The 24,872-nt window shown below is 31.4% G+C and overlaps 2 protein-coding genes across 2 annotated transcripts; one reads left to right on the top strand and one right to left on the bottom strand.

Annotated features, from left to right (window-relative positions):
- The first annotated feature begins 11,235 nt into the window (after positions 1–11,235).
- On the top strand, positions 11,236–12,663 carry LOC115950406 (glutathione S-transferase T3-like). Its single transcript, XM_031067611.1, has 3 exons — positions 11,236–11,694; positions 11,785–12,375; positions 12,559–12,663. The coding sequence occupies exons 1-3, from the start codon at positions 11,236–11,238 to the stop codon at positions 12,661–12,663; spliced, it is 1,155 nt and encodes a 384-aa protein (XP_030923471.1).
- Positions 12,664–14,121: 1,458 nt separating this feature from the next.
- LOC115950405 lies at positions 14,122–14,514 on the bottom strand. The gene has a single exon (XM_031067610.1). The coding sequence runs from the start codon at positions 14,512–14,514 to the stop codon at positions 14,122–14,124; it is 393 nt and encodes a 130-aa protein (XP_030923470.1).
- Positions 14,515–24,872: the final 10,358 nt, after the last annotated feature.

Below are 24,872 nucleotides of genomic sequence, written 5' to 3'. Positions count from 1 at the left end.
TCACCTCTAAACATTTGTTCAAAAGGTCTTTCACTGATATGTTGAGTAATTTTTCTGCTTTTGAATAAAATAAAATGAATATGGTCATTCCTGAACTATCTTCAACCTTTAATTGAATTCTATACTTGATAAGAGAAATGATATATATAATGTTAATATCATATTAGTTATTGTGTATTTTAATATAAAAAGTAAACATTTTCATTTTGGGTACCTTGGGATTGGGAAGCATGCCTTTTTGTTGCAATTGTCACACCATAAAAATTCATCTCTTGATTTTACCTTTTTACGACATAGTTCGCAACAGATAAAATACCAACCAGAATTATCTATCTCAGTGCTTATAATCTTTCCCTAACAGGTAAAGATAGTTTTCTAGAAATTGAATTTAATATCAATCAATTCATAATTTTATAGTTAAATTTTATAAAAGCAAGTTTATAGTACATAAAGCAATGTTAAGGACACAATATTATTATTCAAGGTTTCACTTACTGATCTTTGAAATTAGTAGTCTTAGAAATTTCTAAATCAACATAAACTCTTGTTCCACTTGTTGATGATAAGTTATACTCTCCTGCAATGCATGGGATTTATTAAAACAAAAAACAAAATTATCTATATATAAACTTTTATTTGGTACAATAATGAATACAATGATGTATATATGACTTTGTACAATTCAGCATTCAACTTGAAATGCAGTGGCCCTTTCTTTCTTCCAATGTAAACGCACTGCATCTCAGGGCTGGCAAAGCCAATTAAATTGACCTTATTAAACACTTTCATACCATTACAAAAAGGCCATTTATGCATAAAATGTAATGGTCGACGTTGAAATTGAAAAGATGAGCTGGAGAATTGAGATTGTTAATTTCAGGCCCATCGGTGGACCCTCCTATCACATGTAATTGTTGGATACTTCTTAAGCAAGGAGGGTATAGACAATGCACAGAACATATGACATTCTAGCTTCAATATTTATAGATTCAATTTATTTACAGAGGATCCATTGTCTCTTGAAGACTTGAAGTGCTAGCTAGAAGTTAAGTTAGCTACCTCTCATTTTATTCTAAGATTTTCATAGGTCATTTATGGCATGCAACAAAGGGCTCATGCAATTGCAGCAGGATTTGAAACCCATTGAATTTAGATTAAATATTCATACTTATAACAGTAGAATAGTAACTGTCTCACATAATCTAAACAATGGCTATCAATGTCACATTTTCAATGTCAACCATCAATATCACAAATTTTGTGTTGGATATTTAGTCAGATTTCCCATCAAATAGAAATGAAAGACAATATGTTTAAAACAAGGCATTCCCATCACAATTAGAAACCTAAAATAAACTTAAAAGCTCAAGTAACCAACACCCAATTGTGCATAAATTACAATAAGAATTCAGACATTGGCAGCCATACATGAACCCAGATAAAAATTCACAAAATTAAATCCAATAACCCAATTATTGGAAGCACTTGTTTAGAGCTACATGCCATAGTTATAATGATATCACGAATGTGCAAAGAGTAAAACGGTATTTGTTTTCTGATATTTCATACCCTAACTCTATCAACTACTGATATTTTATATGGCAAATACTTCTGATATAAAATAGACTTCAAAAACCAAATAGAGCCACAGTATTGCATATACAGTTTAGATTAAACTTAATAAACCAATAATGATATAAAAAAGACTCCCACAGATACACACAGTCTACTCCAACCCTGCCCCAAACAAAAAAATCTATAGGGCATTCAATAATAATCAAATAGAAAATAACAAACTGAATCTGAGTTTCCAGTCAGTTATACAACTTCTTAATTGGATGATTACATAATAATTCAGCCAAAATACTTTGTATTTCAAACAATATCTTATACGAATTAAGAAACTCCAACCAAGGCTACTAATAATATTTAAAAAAAAAAAGTATGAATCTCCAACCAAATAGAAAAAGGAATTAAAATACAAAATAAGAAAATGTGAGAACCTAAGAGGAGGAGGATATAGTATATGTATACTCATGGATTGTCACACCATCTCAACCATCATGGGGCAGCATTGAAGTTTTATAGGTCAAACCACATACTGAGTAACCCCTTCCTGAATTTGATATATATTAGAACCACATGCAAAGCCAAACTACAGGTTTACAAATATCCTTATACTCAGCTGCTTTAAATTTCAAATTCACAAATAATAATAAAAATTTCCAACCAAATTCAAAATTATAAAACTACAAAATACAATCAACTCTAGAATACAAACCAAATTCAAAATTATAAAGCAAGAAATAAAAATTTCATTAACACATTTTTAATTCCCTATTTCTCTATAATGAAGAGGCAGTAGGCTGGCATTTTAGGTAGCCAAATAATTATTCAACCAAATAGACGATTAAGCTAAGGTAAATCGGATATGCTAAAAAAACCTAAATAGCAAACAAAGCAAAACTTGAAGATAAAGCAAAACCTGTAGGATTGTTGTCAGATTTTGAGGGTTGGGAGGCTCTTCAATATTATCTCCACTACGAAACCCATTCATATCCACAATATTTTCTTACAAAACCTGTAGAATTTTTCTATTAGTGTTTCCCTGACTTCAACAAAAAAGAATAGAGAGGAAAAAAGGGTTAGGAATTGAAATCCCTAAATTGACAGAAAACCCAATTGAAGACAATAGGAAAAGAGATTAGTCATAGATTAATTGAGAAATACCCAGAGAGAATGATCTGATATGGCGGTCGGGTTAGAGATTGAAAACGTTGGCACCCATGGTCCAGCTTGGGTTTGCATTTAAGAGAGGAACACCCATGGTCGTGCTTGGGTCAGCGTTTGAGAGAGGATTGATAACAATATTTTGCTTGATTTGTTGTTTCTTCGTTGATTCTTTAGTCTGCTAGTAAGGTTTGTTTTAGGAGTTTTATCGGGTTTGCTTTTGGAAAAGAAAGAGAGGTTTTTATATTAGTTTATTAATTTTAAAATTCAAGTCTCATATTGTGTCCTGATTAACTTGAAGTTTGATATTTACGGCTCACTATTAGATAAGTAATAGTTTATTAATTAGTTTTTTTATTTAAAAAATATAATTAAAAAATGCTGATGTGGAAAATTGTGGAGAGAGTAGAGGCTTCGGTTATATATATATAGATTAACAATTTTTTAGAATATTATAAGATTAAAATGTATATAAATAATGAAAGATAAAAAATAAAAGCTGAAATTTATTTTTATAAAAAAATTAAGCTAGATGACAACATGAGTGGAGGAGGGTAAGGGGCTAACAAGTCAACATAAAAAGCTGAATTATAGCTTCCCTTTCAAATACTAGTCAGGCTAGTCACGTGAAGGCTCACAAAACTAAAAATAATATTACAAAAAACAAAACTAAGCACAATAAAAAGTTGAACCGGGCAGAAAATAACCACAACAATAATTAGAAAGAAAGTTGCAGAGGATGAAATGCACAGAAAAACTGAAGAAGAAGAAAAAGAAGACTGCTGTGATGAGATGCGTTTCTTCTGGTGACCAGTGCCGTGACAAGATGGGTTGATCGGGTTTGATTTCAATACTAGCTAGAATTGGTATACCGGTCGAAACTCACCGAAATTGACTGGAATGACCGAAACGGCCCGGATTTCAATACCGACTAGAATTTGATTTCATGAGTCTTATTGTACTATTTCGGCTAACTTTTACCTTTATCTATAGTACTTTCAATAAAAAAGTTTTAGTTTCAGCAAAATAATCAAATTCTAAACAAACCCTAAGTTGTAAATTTTTTTACAATTAAAAGGGTGAATAATGCATCATTTTAGTTGTTTGATGCTAAAATCTTAGTATTGGTGTAGGCATTTTGTTAAAATGCTAAATTTACCATTAAAATATAGCAAAATAGGCTGCATCAATGAAGGCAAAGCCAAATTTTTTGGCTTTTGAGCTACAGTGCACAGCTAAATATAGTTGTGCATGTAGCTAAGATGGTAAAAGAAAGAAAAAATTTATTAAAAGATGTATTATTTTATTGTGTTGGTGGTAGTGGTTATTGTTTATTGTAGTAGATATATTATTTTATTGTGTTGGTTATATTATTTTATTGTGTTGAATGCTAAAATAAAACCAACAATGTTGGATGTTTTATAAAATGGGATGGTAAAATAAATAAAGTAACTTTTTATGGTGCCAAATTACTAAATTTTTGGCACCACCAATATGATACTCTGATAACTATTTTTAATTTGTCAACTTAGTATACGTTTGACATTGGCTTAAAAAGTCAGATTTTTTTATTATTTAGCTTATTTTTGCTACTATTCATAGGTCTCATTGCATTTTTTAGTACTATTCATAAATCCTACTGTACTATTTTAACTTTATCTACAGTACTTTCAGTAAAAAAAAAAAAAAAAAAAATTTATCTAAATAAATTGTTTCTAAACGAACTCTTAATTACACTTAGTAACTAGATAGCTGACCCAACTTAATGGAATCGGTATCTCTTGTTTTAAAAATACTATTATGTTGGGAAGATGTGTTGCCAAAAATGCTTTTATTATATGTTTGTTTCTTATATATATATATATATATATATATAGAAAGAGAGAGAGAGAGAGAGAGAGAGAGAGAGAGAGATAAGTTCAAGTTACACTTAGTGTAACTTTACAAGAGTTATACATTTTATAAACTGTAGATTTATGAGAGATCCAACGGATAAAAACAAAACACCATTATCCATTACAACATTAAATACTTACCTAATTAATAGTCTCCTCATTATCTCTCCCCTCATTAAATATTTCTTATATCTCTTTTTCTCTCTCCTTATTAAGTCTTTCTTTCCATTTTCTCTCTCCTTATTAAGTCTTTATTTCCATTTTCTTTGCAATTTCTCCTACGTTTCTACTTTCTTAGTTTTTTTCTCCCTGAGTATCACTTTCCTTATATCTGTTTTACAAAATGTTCAAGCAAAAATATTCATGGCAGGAGCTGCAAATGGCATCAGACAACCAAATGAGGAGAGAGAATGGGATTATAAGAACTCCAACAAATCATCCCTTAATATCACTTCATCGTAGATTTATGTCTCTGTTTGTCTCTCCTTGATAATATGTTTAGCAAATTAATGAAAAAAACAAAATAAAAATTTCAAGAAGTACTATTGTATCTAGTTTAAAAGCACACACAGCAACAAGGAGAAGGAGTCGTCAAATTTGTACGGAGAAATGTTAGTCGAAAACAAGGCTGAGGTGGTGGACGCATTAAAAGCCTTGAACGAGTACAATCTGTTCTTGGTGGGAAGAATGGCCCCGACAGTACCCTTGGTTAACAAAACCGATTGTCCAGAGTTGGGACCAGTGGGAAGCTTTTTAGCATCGTCAGAACTTTCCACCACGGCATCGGTTTTGGTGGTTCAACAGTATAATCCCTCTGCAAATCTTCATCCATTCGTGGAGGAACAAGCTTATTATAGTGAAACCTCTAGCATGCCTGATTCACCTCATGGGGTACCACCAGTGTAAACAGAGAGCTACTTGAATATACATATTCTTCCAAGAACACCCACTGGACATGGGTGGTGTTTTACTTTTATTGATTTGATGTTAGTTTAAGGAAATGAGAGCACCTTCTATGTAGTTGTATGAAAACCATTCATGTCATGTGGGTGAGAGAATTGGCTAAGTTCGCAAGTCACTACTACCATAGGTGTAAAGGGGTTTTAACGAGATCTACTGTAATAAATGAAGCTGAGTAAGTCATGTACAGTAATCAGTGATCTTGTATCAAAAAAAAAAATCAGTGATCTTGAAGATTTTAAAAATTTTACTATATTAATCTTACAAACTTCTTTTTTTACCAAAAATTTATGTTCTGACTCAAATTCGAGTGAATTGGATGTAATCTGCACTACCTCAATTAAGAGGACTTTTGGAAAAGAAAGATTGAACAACACAATAACTATAATAAAACCAACGCAAATAGAATAAATAGCTTAGAAGTTGAAGAAACTTGCATTAACGAAATCTCCTTCCTCCGCTTACTCAAGAAACTCTGCAAAGATTGCTCCCTCATCATCAACAAATGAATTTGTAGGGAGTTGAACCTGGGGGCTGGGACCACTTATCTCCTGCTATAGATTTTAACCAACTCTTCCACATTAGAAAGTTAACAATTAAGACATTTAAGAAAGAACATATTCTGATCAAAGCACTAATATTGCTCCTACAAATAATTGTATTATGAGTCTAATCACTCTACTAATAATATGATGTAACAGATGTTCTCAAGGATTTTTTTTTTTCATTCACTAACAAAAAAAAAACCCTTCATTACATGCTTATCATGGATATTTATAGCCTTTTTTTTTTTTTTTTTTTTTTTTTTTTTTTTTGAGGGGAAAAAACTGAAACTTTATTATTGTAAAAGAGCTAAATTAGCTTGTACAATAGACTGAATGTGTGGTGGAACATCCTCTATCCACACTAAAAAATTTGGTATGCTTAGAGCATATTTTGTCAGACTATGAATAATTGGTGATGACACTAACTCATATTTATCACATGTTAGATTACAATTGTATACATATTAATTGTATGTTATATTTAATACAATAAGAGAAATGTTATATTTACAACACTTGCATGATAAATTATAAATGGTAGGTTGTTGTTGATGGGTAAAGAAGTAATTTCAGTGGTAAGTTTAAATTATAATTAGTAAGAACTTATTACATATGATTTGTTCTGCAAATGTTATGAAGTAGCACTTCTCATTTAATAAAGCACATGACTTATACTTCTAATGAGTAATGACTTCTTAAAATCTAGCATTTGTATGTGCCTCTAATTAATTTTTCATCCAATTTTCAAATACTACAAATTTTGTACATGGGAATAATTGGATATAGTTACAATAACCACATGTGACATGTGAAATACAGCCCTTAGGATTGGCTAGCCTTGTGTAATGTCACTTTATTGTGCCACATCACCGTCACTTTATTGTGCCACATCACCATGTCAAGTTAACATCTTCCATATATTGTATTAGACTTATGTATCATGGAATCAATAAGTTTTTTAATTGGTAAAGTCTCTGATGGTTGAATAAGAACTTTGATATCTAGTGATCCAAAATCATATCTTAAATTTTTGATATGGTGATCCAAAATCACCATCAAGTCAGATATTTTTGATATCTGGTGTAATTGTAAATCCGAGTATATTCTCTAAAGATGTGCAGAAAAGGTGCAGGTGTACAGTTTTAAAATCATGATTTTGAGGAAGGTGCAGAGACGGTGATTTTTGGAGTGATTGTCAAGTTTTTGAAAATACCTGGAGTTAAGTTTAAGAGCATTCTAATTCTTGTTGTGAATTGCAAGATGGTACAGGTCTAGTCAAGAAATTCTCAAGCCTTAAGACTCTCATGGTAGGAGACCTGTTTCAAAGATATTTTCGTGAGACTTAAAAAGACAACTCTGTAATATTTTTATTTTTCAATGATCTCCATGGAATGGCCAAGTCTGGCACTTTTTCTAGAGGGGTTGCACCGTGGTAGTGGGAAGGTGATTGAGGGATGTTGGGCAATAAATGTGAGAAAATTCAGTAAAAGTAGTTGACTTGGCATACAATAATTCTGCATTAATGAGATGGCAAGTAGTAATTTATCACCGTTAGATCTAATGAAAATCTATGGTCTAAAAATTGTGTAACTCTTATAAAGTTACACCAGGTGTAACTTGAACCCATCTATATATATATATATATATTTGTTTACCAAATTTTATGAATTTTACTTGAGTTAGTTCATAATTTACTTAAGAGACTTTAAATATAAAATATAACAAGTAAATGAATTCACACTTGACATAATGAAAACTTATATACCTGCATCAATATAGTTTGAACAATACAATCTTCACCAAGAATACTTGCAAAGTAGACTCGAGCAGTAGGAACTTTTGTTGAGATGATAAAGGAACTAACACCCTTTACGCTTTCTCCTAGGCTTGTGTGGCCACCTTCTTCTTCTTCTTCTTTTTCTTTTATTTTTTTGGAGAAAGTTTCAATTTATGGCGTCCACTCTTGATGATAGCTCTTTATCATCAGATCAAGACACCAATCAATTTTTGGTGTAGATGGAAATTGAACCTCATATCTCTTATTCAACCATCAGAGACTTTACCAATTAAAAAACTTATTGATTCCATGATACATAAGTCTAATACAATATATGGAAGATGTTAACTTGACATGGTGATGTGGCACAATAAAGTGACGGTGATGTGGCACAATAAAGTGACATTACACAAGGCTAGCCAATCCTAAGGGCTGTATTTCACATGTCACATGTGGTTATTGTAACTATATCCAATTATTCCCATGTACAAAATTTGTAGTATTTGAAAATTGGATGAAAAATTAATTAGAGGCACATACAAATGCTAGATTTTAAGAAGTCATTACTCATTAGAAGTATAAGTCATGTGCTTTATTAAATGAGAAGTGCTACTTCATAACATTTGCAGAACAAATCATATGTAATAAGTTATTACTAATTATAATTTAAACTTACCACTGAAATTACTTCTTTACCCATCAACAACAACCTACCATTTATAATTTATCATGCAAGTGTTGTAAATATAACATTTCTCTTATTGTATTAAATATAACATACAATTAATATGTATACAATTGTAATCTAACATGTGATAAATATGAGTTAGTGTCATCACCAATTATTCATAGTCTGACAAAATATGCTCTAAGCATACCAAATTTTTTAGTGTGGATAGAGGATGTTCCACCACACATTCAGTCTATTGTACAAGCTAATTTAGCTCTTTTACAATAATAAAGTTTCAGTTTTTTCCCCTCAACAAAAAAAAAAAAAAAAAAAAAAAAAAAAAACCTAGGCTATAAATATCCATGATAAGCATGTAATGAAGGGTTTTTTTTTTTGTTAGTGAATGAAAAAAAAAAAATCCTTGAGAACTTTTCTTTGAAAACTTGTGTTCTTTACAAAGGTGCCTAACCACCTATTGATTGTTCAAAGTAATTCTCATTTCCAAATTCAATCTAGCTTAAACAATTACCCATCACATTCAATCATTATTCCTTGCATCGATTTTCAAATATAAGAGCATTCACATCAGCTGGTGGAGAATTGTGTAAAATTGTGCAAAATGGAAAAAGGTGATCATTTTACACAACATGAGCAAAAAAAAGACCCACATCAGTTTGGGCAAACTTGTGTATAAATGCAAGTTGCTACAGTACCTGTGCAAATATGCACTGGTACTGTAGCACTCCTATTTATTATTTTAATTTTTTTTATAAGTATTATTTTAATGTTATATTGGATAGTATAAAAACCATCTTTTTCACACTTTTTTTCTCTCCTCTCACTAAGCAGCCCCCACGCCGACAGCTTGTTCCTCCCTGTTTCATTCCTGAGTTAATCCTCTCGTCTTCTCTCTTCCTCTGGTTCTTTTCAGCTCTTGCTCATTGTCATCATCATCGGAAATTATGTGATCGGTTTGGAGTTTTTGCAGCACCGTGAGGAGGGTGAATCAATCCGAAGGTATCTCTATCAAGAGCTTATTCCTCCCTTTTTCATTCCTGAGTTAATCCTCTCATCTTCTCTCTTCCTCTGGTTCTTTTCAGCTCTTGCTCATTGTCATCATCACCAGAAATTATGTGATCGGTTTGGAGTTTTTGCAGCACCGTGAGGAGGGTGAATCAATCCGAAGGTATCTCTATCAGGCTTTGGGCAATTTTCTCTAAGAAGGTATGAGTTTTTCTCATTGAGATTTTAGGTTTTTTTTTTTTTTTTTTTTTTTTTTTGGTTTCAAGCAATATTCTTAGGAGTTTCTCTAAACTAATTTTTTTTTTTTTAAGGGTTTCTTGTTTCAAATTTTTTCTGGTTTGGGTTTTTTTTTAGGGATTCTTCGGACACACCCGAATTCCTATTTCTCCCCTGTTTCGGACTGCTTGAACAGAGTATGTACGTTCTTGAGGAAACTTAGAAGTGGATATAATTTTTTTATGCATTATTTCATGGTGGGTTTGTGCATTGAGGAATTTTTTTTCTATGACAGATCGTTGTTGGTTTTCAGTTTTTCAGAGTTAATATGCAACGTACTAGTTCTTCCAATTTTCATGAACATCACCAACAGGTTTGGTTTTTTTTTTTTTTTTTGGTTTTATTAATAAATTGCTAATTAAATTTGCAAGACTTTTTTTTTTTTAATCAGTAGCCTGTCACTGGAACTTACGCATTATGTATGAGTGTATGTCCAATTATATATGGGAATCTTTGCTCATTTGTTTACTAAAAGCTTTAATTTTGTTGTATTGAAAATTTTTTATATCGATGCTTTCACTAGCTTATTGGCCAATTTTAGGATCTATACAGACAATCCTAAGTAATCTGTTTCTTAATGTTGTTGCCAGGTAGTAGTGTTAACTATTAAAATTAGTCCATCTATTTCAGCACAGGAAGACTATGTACATTCTGTGAATTGCCGTGTTACTGGCAGATATTTTTGCTTGTGAAGACTACCCTCTGTCTTTCCGGTAATGACCTTGCTGTGAATTAAAAGACTTTATTTTTCAGTGTCAAACCTTTTGTTTTAGGGAACAATAATATTTTGCATTGGTTTTTAGGAAATGTGGTCTTTGAAGAACTTCCAAGTTGATCCAAACTATTCTTTTTCAATTGGTTGTGTTTTGTACTTATGTATTGGTTATATAATTATTTTTTGGTTCTGTACATTCTGTCCACTTTGCATTGGTATGGTAACAACTCTAGGTATTTGGTTTTGGCACTTTGTTAAGGAACCACAAATTGTGTGAAGTACCTATTATGGTTATTAAGCTGAAAGTTTGGTCTGGGGCCTATTCGTCTTGCCCATTATTCATGTGCTTTCCAGGCACATTTAACCAAACCAAACCACATGGTGTTAAATTATTTTGTTGCATATTCCTGATTTTCTGTCTCACATGGTATCTCATAAGACTTATTTTGGGGAGTGCCCAGGTGTGGGGGTGGGGGTGGTCAATGGTTGGGAGGAGGGGTAACTACCTGGTTTGAAGTCATCTTGTCTTTGTATAGCTGAAGTGCATGCAATAGTTGGAATAACTCATTTTCTTTCACCATCCCATCTAAGTTCTTGCACCTCCAGTTCCCCCATATCTAAATTACTTTGGTGTTTGTTAGGTGATGGACTCACAAAATCCCTTCTTCCTTGACATTTTACAAGACAAGGAACAAGGTTTTGAGTCTTTTGATAGTAGTATTTTGATGTCTACTCCGCATTTAGACGTGAATGTCCATCAATCTCCACCCAAAGTTGAAATGGGACAATCTACACCCCCAATTGCAAAAAAATCAACTACTAAGAGAAGTCAACGGGAAAACAACTTCACGGTAGATGAAGACATTAAGCTAGTATCGGCGTGGCTTAATGTTAGCTTAGATGCCATGATATCGACGGACCAAAAACACACAACATTTTGGGATAGAATTTGGTCCACCTTCCACAATGACAAGAAATTTAACCGCTCCAAGGATTCTTTATGTAGTCGGTGGTCAACAATTCAAAGGGAGACCAACAAGTTTTGTGGATACTTGGCCCAAATTGAGAACCGGAATGAAAGTGATAAAACTGAGCATGACAAGGTATTTCAACTCAACATCTAATATGTATTGTATATCAATGCACTTTTAGTTCTATGATTCTCATTATTTTAAATTTTTTTACTTTTGTAGATTGAAGATGCAAAAACTATGTATAAAGAAAATAGCAAAAATGCATTTCAATTGGAACATTATTGGAGAATTTTGAGGAATGAAGCTAAGTGGTTGATTCAAAGAGATAATTTGAAGATCCGCCCTAGACAACCAACCACACAATCTTGTAATACTTTTGCAAGCTCAATAAATTTGGATGAAGATAATAATGAGATGAACTCTGGCGAAACCTTGGAGAGACCCATAGGCAAGAAGGCCGAGAAGGAGAAATTAAAGAAAAGAAAGAATTGTGATGACGTGGTCCCAATACTTTCCTCCCAATTGGACAAAATCAAGGAAGAAAAAAGGAGAATGCATGAGGAGAAAAAGGAAAGTATGCGCATTGCATTAGAAGAACGAAGAGAGTTCATGCGCATTGCATCCGAAGAACGAAGAGAGTTGATTCGTATCAAAGAAGACAAGAATGAAGTAGAAAAGAGGAAAGCGGAAGATGAAATTATGATGAAAGATACAAGAACCATGGATCTTGAGCAAAAAGAATACATTCGCCTACGTCGTTTGGAAATCTTGGAGAGGTTTAAGTCTAAATTTCCATCATCATCATCATTTGTATATTATTATTGACAATATCTAATTAAGTAATTTTTTGTATAGTGCAAAGATACTAGCATATGGTTGACATATATGGTTTGATGTTAGACATTTTTTTTGTAGTATTTACTTGTACAAGGAACATGATTATTCAATCTCTAATCATGTTAGATATATTTTTGTAATCTTCACTTGTGCAAGGCTGTGATGTCTCCTTCTGTAAGCCTGTACTGTTTTCTCTCAATGACTGAAGCTGGTGGAAAAATATTGCTGTCATGCTGTGTTGGAATTGGTTGTCATAAGTAGAAAGGGAGGGCAAATGCTCTATTCTGTTAATTTATTTTTATATTCTTCATTGAATATGAAGATTTCTAGTTCCCCACCCACCCCCCCCCCCCAAAAAAATATAGTTCTGTTGAGCTCCAAATGTGTAATGGAATTTTGTAGTGGGATTATTCAGATTGCAGTTGTCGAGTGCGCACTAAGCATATTCATGAGGTCGTTTGTTGGAAATATTATTGTACATTAACTCTCATTGTTTTACTTTAGTAGGAATTCCTAATACAGAATACAAGATGGCACATTTTTTAAGTTTGAATGATGACCATAGGAATGATGGAAAACAATGGAAATCTGCTTGTGAACTCAAATATAATATTAATTTTTTGTGATGCAGGACAAAATTTAGAGAAGCTCAAATGGGCACTTTTTCAAATAAGCTAGTTTGGGTTGTCTTTGCAAACAAAATTAAAATACTGCTTACAATTTTTGATGGATGAAAGATGACATCTAATTTTGTAAATACAGATGCGAAGTTACATAGATAGATAGATAGAAATATCAAATATGATTCATGCAAGAAATTTGAATATGTAAATACGGATATAATGGTTGTAGGGGCTGTAGAAAAACAACTACTTGCACAATATTTTCATCACCCCCAACACATTTTCAGCTAAATTTTTTAATCATTCCTAAATTCACTGTGTATTGTTTCCTAGGCTACTAATGCACCTCATGTATACAGGCAATGCACCTCATGTATACAGGCAATAATTTCAAATTTGCTAAAAAGGTAGAGAATTAGAACGCTTTATTTTGACTTTATTTTTATTCACCCATCATGGATTTTTCCAAATTTGTCAATTGGATAAGTAATAACACTCACAAAACTATAAGTGAATTTGATTTAGGTGAAAATAAATGCAATGCTTTCTTTAGTTTAGATTCGAGAAGATGGTTTTCCACTTATCAAGTGATTGACACACCATTAGAATTAAGAACATCTTTTACAAGTTGATGTTAAATAGTTGAGTTGTATTTGTTTCAATACATATAGAATGCCACTTTTTATTATATATATATGTGTGTGTGTGTGTGTGTGTATAGAGAGAGAGAGAATGCCATCTATTTTAGTTTATTCTTTTTTTTTTCCTTGGTTTGTGGGGGGGGGGGGGGGGGGTTGTTGAGGTGGTTGATTCTTGATAAGTGGGTGAAGCAATGCCTCCAGTAGTCTCCATTTATAATCCACAAACTTCCAATCTTTCTTGGCATTACAGGAAAGCAAACACACACATCACGCGTTCCTTCATTTTACTAATTCAAATAAATAATCTCATAAAACAGGAAAGGAATGCAATTTGCAAATTTTATTCTAATATTAAACTTAGTAAATTTCAAAGTCCAATGAAAGTTCACATTAAATAAAAGTAGTAATACTTAGAAAATTAGAATTCCAAATTCCTACGACTGGCCTTGTAGTTGTCATAGATGCTCGACGAGATCCGCTTGAAGTTGAGAATGAATTCCTCTATCTCTAATGGAATTATGGCGTTCAATGAACTGCATAAGGTTACAAGTTGGATTATGTGACACCGGTTCAGGTCCACTATTATCGATTTGATCATAATCAAAGTCATTTGCTCCAAGGTAAGTATGTCGCTCATCTTCAACGATCATATTATGCAATATTATACATGCCATCATAATGTCCTTAGGCGTTTCAAGGTGGAAAAAACGTGCAGGTCCACGCACAATTGCAAATCGCGCTTGAAGTACTCCAAATGCACGTTCGACATCCTTTCTTGCCGCCTCTTGTGCAGAAGCAAAATGTTGTCTTTTACGGTCTTGTGGTGCTGGAAAAAAAATTATGACCATTGGGTCAAAAAAAAATATATATATATATATTTCGGCGGCGTTTGCCGGAGCCACTATTTCGGCGGCGTTCGCCAGAGCTACTGTTTCAACGGTTCGGCCATTGGACCTCCACCACAAGCGGCTCCATTGGCCGAGCCACCAGTGTTGGTTGTTTACTTAAAATATAAGTTTAAATTAAAAAAGTATGACCATTATGGAAAATAATAAAAAAATTGATGAAGAATGAATGTTTTATTAAAATATCTTATAAAATAGATAAACTGATGTGGGTATTTTGTAAGAGTGATGATGTAAAATAAAAAAAAATAGATCTTTTGTGTAAAATAAACAGAATTTTTTCCATCAACTGACGTGAATGCTCTAAGAATATTTAGCCTTCTTTAGCAAGAACTGAATAAGTTTATATGAAATCTCAAATATGTTATTTTAAGTTCCCAAAAGTACTCCCGAGTGGGCCAAGTCCCAACTACCAAAATGGAAACTGCAAAAGGTATTCATTGGGGGCAGGTTCTATTAATAGATAGCTCAAGGAGCATTAATTACTTCTAAGTGATTCATTTTCATCCATTAAAAAGGGTACATTAATTGCTGCACGCCTGCACCGCCGAGTATCATTTAATGACACATATTCCATTAAAAACATTTTGTAATTTTCTTTACTACTTTTTTTTTCTTTAAAATTTGCATGATATTCCTTTTTGTCCGGAAATTAATAATATATATATATATATATATGTATGTATGTATGTAAGGACGCAACTTGGCTCTTAAGTCCAAAAAGTAAGTGGATCTAGACCCAATGAGCCTTATACAATAAATTTGTAAAGTATGGATTGGAAAATTAGGTTATAATGAGTTGGGTAGCAATTATAATAGATTCAGATGACAATAAAGTAAAAGTGGATTGGTTTTATCTAAGGAAAATTATTCTCGGCACAGTCTGAGGATATCAGTTCTTGTATATATTATTTGAAGTTGGTTACAAATATAGTTCTAATTGTTATAGTGTTTCTTTCTTAATTCTCCAATCCCTTTCTCCTAGGACCTTCCTTCTAATTTATACTATCTCTCCCTTCTCATTTCTACTCTCCACATGGACAATAGATTGCTTGTGTTAATTCCTGTCCCATCAACACCCTCCTGAAATCTTTGGAGGTAGCTGCAAGACTAAAAAACACTATTCATATATCATTTCCTTATTAATGAGGTCAGAGAGTTAGCTACAGAACACTTAATGCGGTGGTAGTAACCTTCTCCTATATATTTCTTAGCTTCCATCCCTCCTGTACGTTCATAATACATGTCCTTATCAATAGAATTTCCTGGAATGTCACCCTGGATGATAGGGCACACATTTTGATCTTCGCTTCGTTTAGCTGAGGGGATATTCTTCCTCGGCCTACCTTCCCCAATCCTCTCACTTGTAGCTTACTTATGGGACTCTGAGTCTTACATCTTTAATACTGTTTATATGTCATTGGACCACTCAAAGTCCTTAGCCAAGGCCCAATATATACTTTTGGGCCTCTTATCCCTACAATATATATACACATTTTTTATTCCATTTGTTTTTATTATCTTTTATCATACACTAGTAGAATTCTCATGCTAGATAGATTGATTAAAAATTATATTTAAAAAATAAAATATTTTACAAATTTATCAAATTTATTTTACTCCAATAATAATTACTGAGTCAGTTGAGTAAATTAACTATCTTATTAATTAATAGCTAGCGGGCGTAAGCATGGCATGTAGTTTGTTAGTTTTACTATATCAATACACAAAATTATGATCGATGTTCAAAACAAATATATACTATCTATACTTAGGGTGGTCACAGGACCATGAACTTGGAAAAAATAATTTTTATACCATAAATATTTTAAAAAAATTAATGTATGTTGTTAACTACCCTATAAAAAAAAATAAAAAAATAAAAAAAAAACCTAACCAACCTAAAAAGAAACTTGAACATTTTAAATAAAAATTTAAGCCCGTTAAAAATAAATTTAACCTCTCCAAAATTTTGGTCCGTTGAAAATTAAACCAAAAATTTGCAAGAAATGCTATGTTCACAATATTTCTACAACACCTTTACAACAAATTCTAAGCGCCAAGTTGTTATTAGTAGATAAAAAAAAAAAAAAAAAAAAAATAGAACCAGTAACAATTTCCATCTTGAATTGGTTAATGCTTGCTTTTGTCTTTAGCTTAATTTATTGGATTTATGTTCTACATCTTATACATATGCATATGCACTCAAATAATGCCTTAATACTTTATTGAACATGAATGTAATGATAATGCCTAAGTTGAATATATATGTTGAATGAACTTTTAGTTTACCCTTTATTCTTTTGTTAGCATTATGGACAAAATTCTTATAAAGAAATCACTTTTATAGCAAAAGTCATCTTCTAAGCAAATTCGTATTTATTTGAATAATCTTTTTTTAGATCCTAGGCTATGGTTACGAGAAAGGGTCTCATATTTTTATCCTAATGATCAGGGAAAAATAAAAAGAGCATATTTACAAAGAGGTTTTAGCCATAATTTCACTAAAAAAGAAATTAGTGAAGCATTGCATTGATTAAATCCTGATTAGTTTAAAGAATACAAAATATCGGTAAGAATATATCATAAAAAATGATGATTCATTTTGTTTATATTGTTACTTATTTAGGCAAGATGTTGGTTTTTTTTTTTTTTTAATAGGAAGATGTTAGTAATTGAATGGAAGATTAGTAGTTTAATAATTACTTGGTTGTGTATATTAAAAAAGATGTAACTGATAGAACAATTTCAAAATGTGAAAAACTCATAGAAGGAAATTTTAAAACTTGATGTATTTGAGCTTTTTTTTTTATGTCAATATATTCAAGTTTTATTTTTATTAAATTTTGTTTAATTTAATTTTTTAATGACCACCCTGAAAAAAAATTCCTGGAGCTACCACTGACTATCATAATATAAAATTTTATTTAAAATTTCTTAAAATTCTAGTTGGAGTAGAATATTTTTAAAAAAAAAAATTTAGATAATAGACTTTTACTTGGATCAAACTATCATAATATTAAATTTTACTATATAATTTATAAAAATTAGTTTGTAACTCATGCTTATGCACGGAAATATTAACGATAATAAAAAGAAAAAATTGAATAATTTTCCCAACATTTTTTTAGTACTTTGTAAATTATAACTTATAACTTATATATTATTATTATTATTATTATTCTTGAAAAAATATTGATTAATAATAATGATATTTTGTTGCAATCATAGCTCCTTTGCATCCCAAAGAGCTCTATGGTTAAAAACAATTTTATTAAAATGAAATTGACGTAATGAAATTGTTTGATTATTAATTAAAAAAAAAATCAAACATTTAGAATGACTATATAAGTTATAATATTGTAGATATATTTTGTTCTATTTAAACGTACCAACTTGCGTGATTTTAATTTTGTGTGAACTTCATAATGCTAATAAGAAAATTTTGAAAATCTTAAAATAAAATATTCATTGTAATGAAGAAAGAAGAACATCCAAATTTTTGAATGACAATTTTTCACCAACGATGATAAAAAATCGTAAGGAAAAAAAATGAGAGGTTGAAAACCGACTTTTACAAAATGATTTAGTAGAAGTGTAGAACATCAATATATAATAATTTCAAAGAAAAACTAGTTCAAAATCATTGCATTTAAGCTAAGTGTGGCGGCTGTAGGAATTGTTTCTAGGGTGATTACTAAGAAACATTATTAAAAATTTAATGAAAATAAATCTTTAATATATCGACATCACCCAAAAAAAATGCAAATGCATGAAATTTTACAATTTCCTTCTACAAAAAAAAATTAAAAAGCAAAAAGGAACTTATGTGAAATTAAGTGAGAATTGACAATGCTGAAATGAGAGTAATAAAGTGAGTAATGAATGATACGTGTTGCAATTGCGAGCCAAGCTGTTTAGGAGCAAAGCTCCCAGCGTCACCGAGAAGAACTCACAGTTACAATCTCTTTATTGGTACCTTTTATTAGGAAAATGAAATTAAAAATTATTTAATTATTTTTATGGAATGGGTTGATCAAGTTACGAATCTGAATAATTAGGGGTTTTTATTTTTATTTTTGTTTTAGAATGAGCTTTTGTTGAATATTTTGTTTTATTTGTTGTTTTTTGGCTTAATCTTGTTGGCTTTAGGGCTATTTTTGATGTTATTTGAACTTTTATATATATTTTTTGTTTAAGAAATTAAAGATTATGTTTGGGGGACAAAATTATGTTTGTAAGTAATGCTAAAGACATAACAAAATGTCACAACAACTCTAACATTACCAATTTACCATACAAAAAATTTAAATTAGAGATTAAAGAAAGTGCATGAGATTGGCCGGTCAGGGGATGAAGCAGCCAAGATCTCATCATGATCATTGATCAAGTAGCAACCCATCAAAAATCTAACTTCTATACAAACTTTAATTTTGAAAAATCAAATATCAAAAGCTAGAATGAAATCTAAAAAACATATATATAACTTGCACGAGAGTCCAAGGTCAAAAAGTGCTTGAGATTGGTTATGGAGGAAGAAAATGAAAAAGTGGCCAACATCTCATTATGATCAAGCAATATTTTGCTTGTTCACACCCAAGTGCAGGAGATCATAATAATATAATTCTTAGAATACTGAAGGTCAAACTATAAGGAGCAAGATAAATTCAAAAATAATGTAATTAAGCAACAATTTGGGTGAAGAAGAAAAGTAGTTTTACTTCGTAATTGTTAACAATAATAATAATAATAATAATTAGGGCTGTCCACGAGTCGGTCCGAGTCGGGTTTGTGCCCAACTCGGAACCGACCCGTCGAAATTAGGTGGGAAAAAAATGCACCCGTCGCCGACCCACCGGAGTAATTGAGTCGGGCGGTTCAAACCATCAACGGGTGGCGGGCGGGTCGGTCGGAGTCATAGATCTGAGAAGACGACGATAAAACGGTGAAAAAAACACAAATTTGGTGAAGAAACGTAGATTCCGGCGATATTTCCCTTAGATCTGGTGAGATTTCACCAAATCCGGCGAAAATCTCACTGGATTTGATGAGATTTTGCCAGATCCGATCAAAATCTCATCGGATCTAAGGGAAATATTGCCTGATTCTAGGTTTCTTTGCCGGATTCTGGAAATTTTGCCGGAATTTGGAAATCGTTCGGTCGGTTCGGGTTTTTTGGGTTTTTGGGGAGGAAAACTGAAACTGACCCGTCGAAATCGGTTTTTGGTGGTGAAGACCCACCGAAGCAGTCGGGTCGGCCGGATTCGGGTCAGATCCGGTCGATTCCTTGGGTGGGTCGAGTTGCCAAATCAATCTGGACAGCCCTAATAATAATGACCGATTTAAATCAATAGTGCAAAAACCAAGGCATCGAGGTGCTTTCCTAAATTGATATGAATTATTTGTGATCTAAAAATAAATTTTTCCCATAATTGATTATTCTTAAACAATGCAAAAACTATGATTCGGTTGAACTGAGACAATCTAAAAATGCATGGTAACCTAGATTAACAATGCGATTAGAATAGTTTTTAGAAAAACTTATTAATTTTAAAACCTAATTTCTATTTGAAATTGTGAGAAATTCATCTAAACAATAAAAAAAAAATATGATTGAAATTATTGAAAGCATGGAAGAACTTACACATCAACAAAAATCTCATTGAACAATCAAATATGCTGTTATCTCAAAATTTAGGAAGAATCACAATGAATTATCATACCATATAGAAGAAACATAACCCCTAACCCTAGTTAAGGGTTTAAGCTACCATGAGAAAATAATAAAATACAAGATTTGTGTGTCCAAAATTCATACCACACAGCCCACGTTAAAACCCTAACATAAAAGAAAATAAAACTCTTCCAATTTTAATTTGATTTTTGCCCAAATTTTCAACAGCTACTTGTGGGTTAATTTTGGCATTCAAAAAGTGTAAATTTTTGGAAAAACTCAAAACTAGAAAATTGTAGTGCTTTAACGATTCGAAAACATCTAACCTTGGGTCAATTGGATTTTTTAGGAGAGAGATACACCTGATCATTGCTCAAATTTGATTTTTCCTTTTTAGATTATACTGTTTTGATTTCTTTCCTCAATTTAAACATTCCTAACATATTACACGCCTCAAGCACTCCAGCAACTCCTCCTTAAACATTTAAGCATGATATTAATGATCCTTTAGCTCTTCTTTATTCATTAATTATAGTTTGATCTCTATTCTCCCTTATTTGCCTCATACACTCTTGTAAACTCATTTTTCACATGATTTCTTAAAATTTTAAAATTACTCACAATGAATAGAGTTTATTCAAAAAATTATGTAAAGATAAGTAATAGGGACTACTCAAATCATAGTTTCATTATACAAATTAAGTGTATTAATAAGGAGATAATGCTTAAATAGATATATAATAAATATACAAGGGTTATTATCACACTCCAACAAAAATCTAAAAATTTCATAGAGAATATGTGTATAAATTTTTTTTAAATAAAACTAAATTTAGAATCACAATTAGCAAATCAATGGTTATGGATCTCTAACATTTATAAAATAACAAAGCAAACTTGGACTTTCACTTGCAAGTAGTAGCTAATGTCATGCATCGATTATACACCTGATTAGATAATCATTGTAATTGTAATCATGAATGATAAACACGGCATTACAATACACCTTTCCTTATTTTTGGATTAATAAGATTAATGGTCCGTTTGGATTGAGTGGGAGGGAGGGGTAGAAGAGTAGAGTAGAGTAAAATTGGCCCAAAATTAGCCTATTTTCAGCCAACTCTACTCTCCCTCCCTCTCCCTTTAATCCAAACAGGCCCTGAGGGTAAACTATTTATTTGGTATTTATTCTTTACACCATATTTTGATTTGGTCCATAACCTTTCAATTATGTCAATTTGATCCATAACTTTTCAGTATTGTGTTAATTTAATATTTGCCGTTATCTTTTGGATGTAAATTGCTAATGTGGCTAATAGCCCAAAAAAAATAATAATAATAATAATAATTTATGTTGATGTGACAATAAACTAATTTTTTATTTTGAAACTTTAAGTGTAAAATTCAAACACCCCCAAAATTCAGGGAATAAAATTCAAATTCTGAAATTTTAGAGTGTAAAACCAAATACTACCAAACTTTATGAGTATAGTTTACCAAACTTTATCAATATAGTTTGCAATTTAGCCTAATTCTTTTATCATTAACCAAGCACATTCCATGCACGTGCTTCCACAAACACTTGTGATTAAAAAGACTCATTCCATGAGCCCAATTGAGCAACCAAAGGTCCAAAACTCTATCGAGAATTGGACTAAAAAAAAAAAAACCTTTTGTTTGCTCCACAAAACCCCTCCAACTATACTTGTTGCCACTTTAGTTTAGAGCATATGTTGTGTTGGGTTGTATAATTCTAAACATCAGCCCCAAAATCAATGAACAATAGCAAAGCCCAAATGAACCAATTATATTAGTTGGACAGTTTTGGGTTGAGCAACCAACCCAATAGAAATGGGTGGGTACATGTAACCAAAGGATTGGGATCCGATGCAATTGCATATTGCTAAATGCAATTGCATCGTGCAATTCACCCCAATCCTTACACAACTTTTTTTTTTTTTTTTTAACTTTTACTTTTATTCATTTTTTTATATTTAATGGTTGAGATTTAAAATTGTTTTTTGTAACTTTAAATCTCAACCATCCACACCAATTGCATCGGGTGCGATACCCTAGAGTATCGCACTTGATCTCAATCCGTAACCAAAACATGATAAATTTTCCACTACTTCACAAACCAATACTAGCAAGCAACAATCAACCATGACTCTCAACTCTGATTTCCTCCAAACTTTTAGCAATGGAAAAAACCCAGTTTCATGCTCACTACTTCTCACTCGTCTTCTTGTCGTTTTTACTCTCTCTTGGTACGCATGGATCACGATTCACTCCAAATCTAACAAAACGACAACGACTACTACTCCACCGCCACCAAGTCCACATGCATTCCATTGGTCAAAAACCTCCTCTCCCACGAACTGGAGCTTCACTCTTACCTCATGGGCCTGGCCCATATCTACAAGCCCATATTCAAGCTTCAGCTCAGCAACAAGGTTGGCATCGTGGCATCCTAAAAAAAACATTGATGGAGCCACAACTAGGTTACCCATATGAAAGGGAAATTATTGTGTACTTCCGGAATACTATAAATGCGTACTCCTTCCTCTCACATGAATGGTGGGTTCCACTAATTAAATTCATAATGAGACCCACCATTCATATGAGAGGGGAGAGTAAGCATTTATGATATTCCGAGAGTACCTAATATTTTTCTCATATTATGAGAGGGTAGATATATGTGGTGGAGACTTATATTATGGGTCACATGTGATTGTCTTAATGATGTACTATTAAAGTGAGTTTGGTTCAAGTTTTTAAAATTACGTTAAAAATCACAGTTTTTTTTTTATAAAAAAAAAAATTTAATTTGCATTTCTTCAAAAAGTAGAATATTCGGTAAGTATTTATCAAAATTTCGGTTTAAGACATAAATTATCAAAAATAACAATACAGAAATTCTTCATACTTGTGACACTGTGTGTATGGTTTTTTAAAAGAAAGAAAACTCTTACAAATTCATTAATTTTGTATTTCTATTAACTACATAAAAAGTGGCTATGCCGCTACAGTGTTTAGCCACTGTTCACATAACGTATTGCATTGTTCATCTACAGTGTAGTTTTGGTGAGCCACTTTTTTTTTTTTTTTTTTTTAAAGTTTTGAATAGTTACAGTTTTTTTTTTTTTTTTTCGGTCTTCCGTTTGTTTTTTTTTCCTTTTATATATATATATATATATATATATTGTTATACTAACACAACAAATTTCACAATATTTTCACAATTATTGAGGTGTCAATTTCTTATAAGTCAAAATAAAATAATAAAATATGAAACTGTGACCAACCACAACTGAATATAAATGTTTTGTGAAAATGTTGTGACACTTGTTAGATAAATGTGTAAAAGCTACAGTAATCGGTGTGTGTGTGTGTGTTTTTTTTTCTTTTAAATATTTATGTAAGCTGGTATATATATTGTTATACTGACACAATAAATTTCACAATATTTTCACAATTATTGACATGTCAATTTTTTAAAAGTTGTCGAAATAAAATAATAAAATATGAGATTGTGACGAACCACAACTAAAAATAAATGTTTTGAGAAAATGTTACAACACTTATTGTGCAGTGCTTTTGTTTTATCGCCAATGCGTGTATGCACTATATCTACAATACTTTTGGTTTAGTTAATTGGCACTGTAGCTACAGTGCCTTCTTCTTCTTCTTCTTTATTTTATTTTATTTTTTTTCAGTAATCGGTTTGTGTTTTTTTTTTTCTCTTAAATATTTATGTAACCTGGTATATATATTGTTATACTGACACAACAAATTTCACAATATTTTTACAATTATTGACGTGTCAATTTCTTACAAGTCGAAATAAAATAATAAAATATAAGACTGTAACCAACCACAACTAAAAATAAATGTTTTGAAAAAAATGTTACAACACTTATTGTGCAGTGCTTTTACTTTATTCAACTGGCACTGTATTTTTTTTTCTTTTAGATATTTATGTAAGCTGGTATATATATTGTTATACTAACATAACAAATTTCACAATATTTTCACAATTATTGACGTGTCAATTTCTTACAAGTCGAAATAAAATAATAAAATATGAGACTGTGACCAACCACAACTAAAAATAAATGTTTTGAGAAAATGTTATAACACTTATTATGCAGTATTTTTGGTTTATTCAACTGGCACGGTAGATACAGTGCCTAAAGTGTGTTTTTTTTTTTTTTAAATATTTATGTAAGCTGGTGTATATATATATATATATATTGTTATACTGACACAACAAATTTCACCATATTTTTACAATTATTGACGTGTCAATTTCTTACAAGTCAAAATAAAATAATAAAATATGAGATTGTGACCAACCACAACTAAAAATAAATGTTTTGAGAAAATGTTACAACACTTATTGTTATCACAATATTTTCACAATTGTTGAGATCTCAGTTTTTTATAGATCAAATAAAAAAAATGCTAAGTCTACAACATTTTAACATTAATTTCTACTGTGCCTAATTTTTTTTTTTTTCCAGTTATCAGTTTGTGTTTTTTTTCCCTTTTAAATATTTATGTAAGTTGGCATATCGATTTCTATTAAATATATAAAAAGAGTCAAAGGTTCATGAATAGTCTTTTT

This window comes from Quercus lobata, chromosome 6, assembly GCF_001633185.2.
Source record: "Quercus lobata isolate SW786 chromosome 6, ValleyOak3.0 Primary Assembly, whole genome shotgun sequence".
Taxonomy (NCBI): Eukaryota; Viridiplantae; Streptophyta; class Magnoliopsida; order Fagales; family Fagaceae; genus Quercus; species Quercus lobata.
The sequence above is the reverse complement of the archived record's forward strand: the minus strand, read 5'-3'. Positions and strand labels throughout refer to the sequence as shown.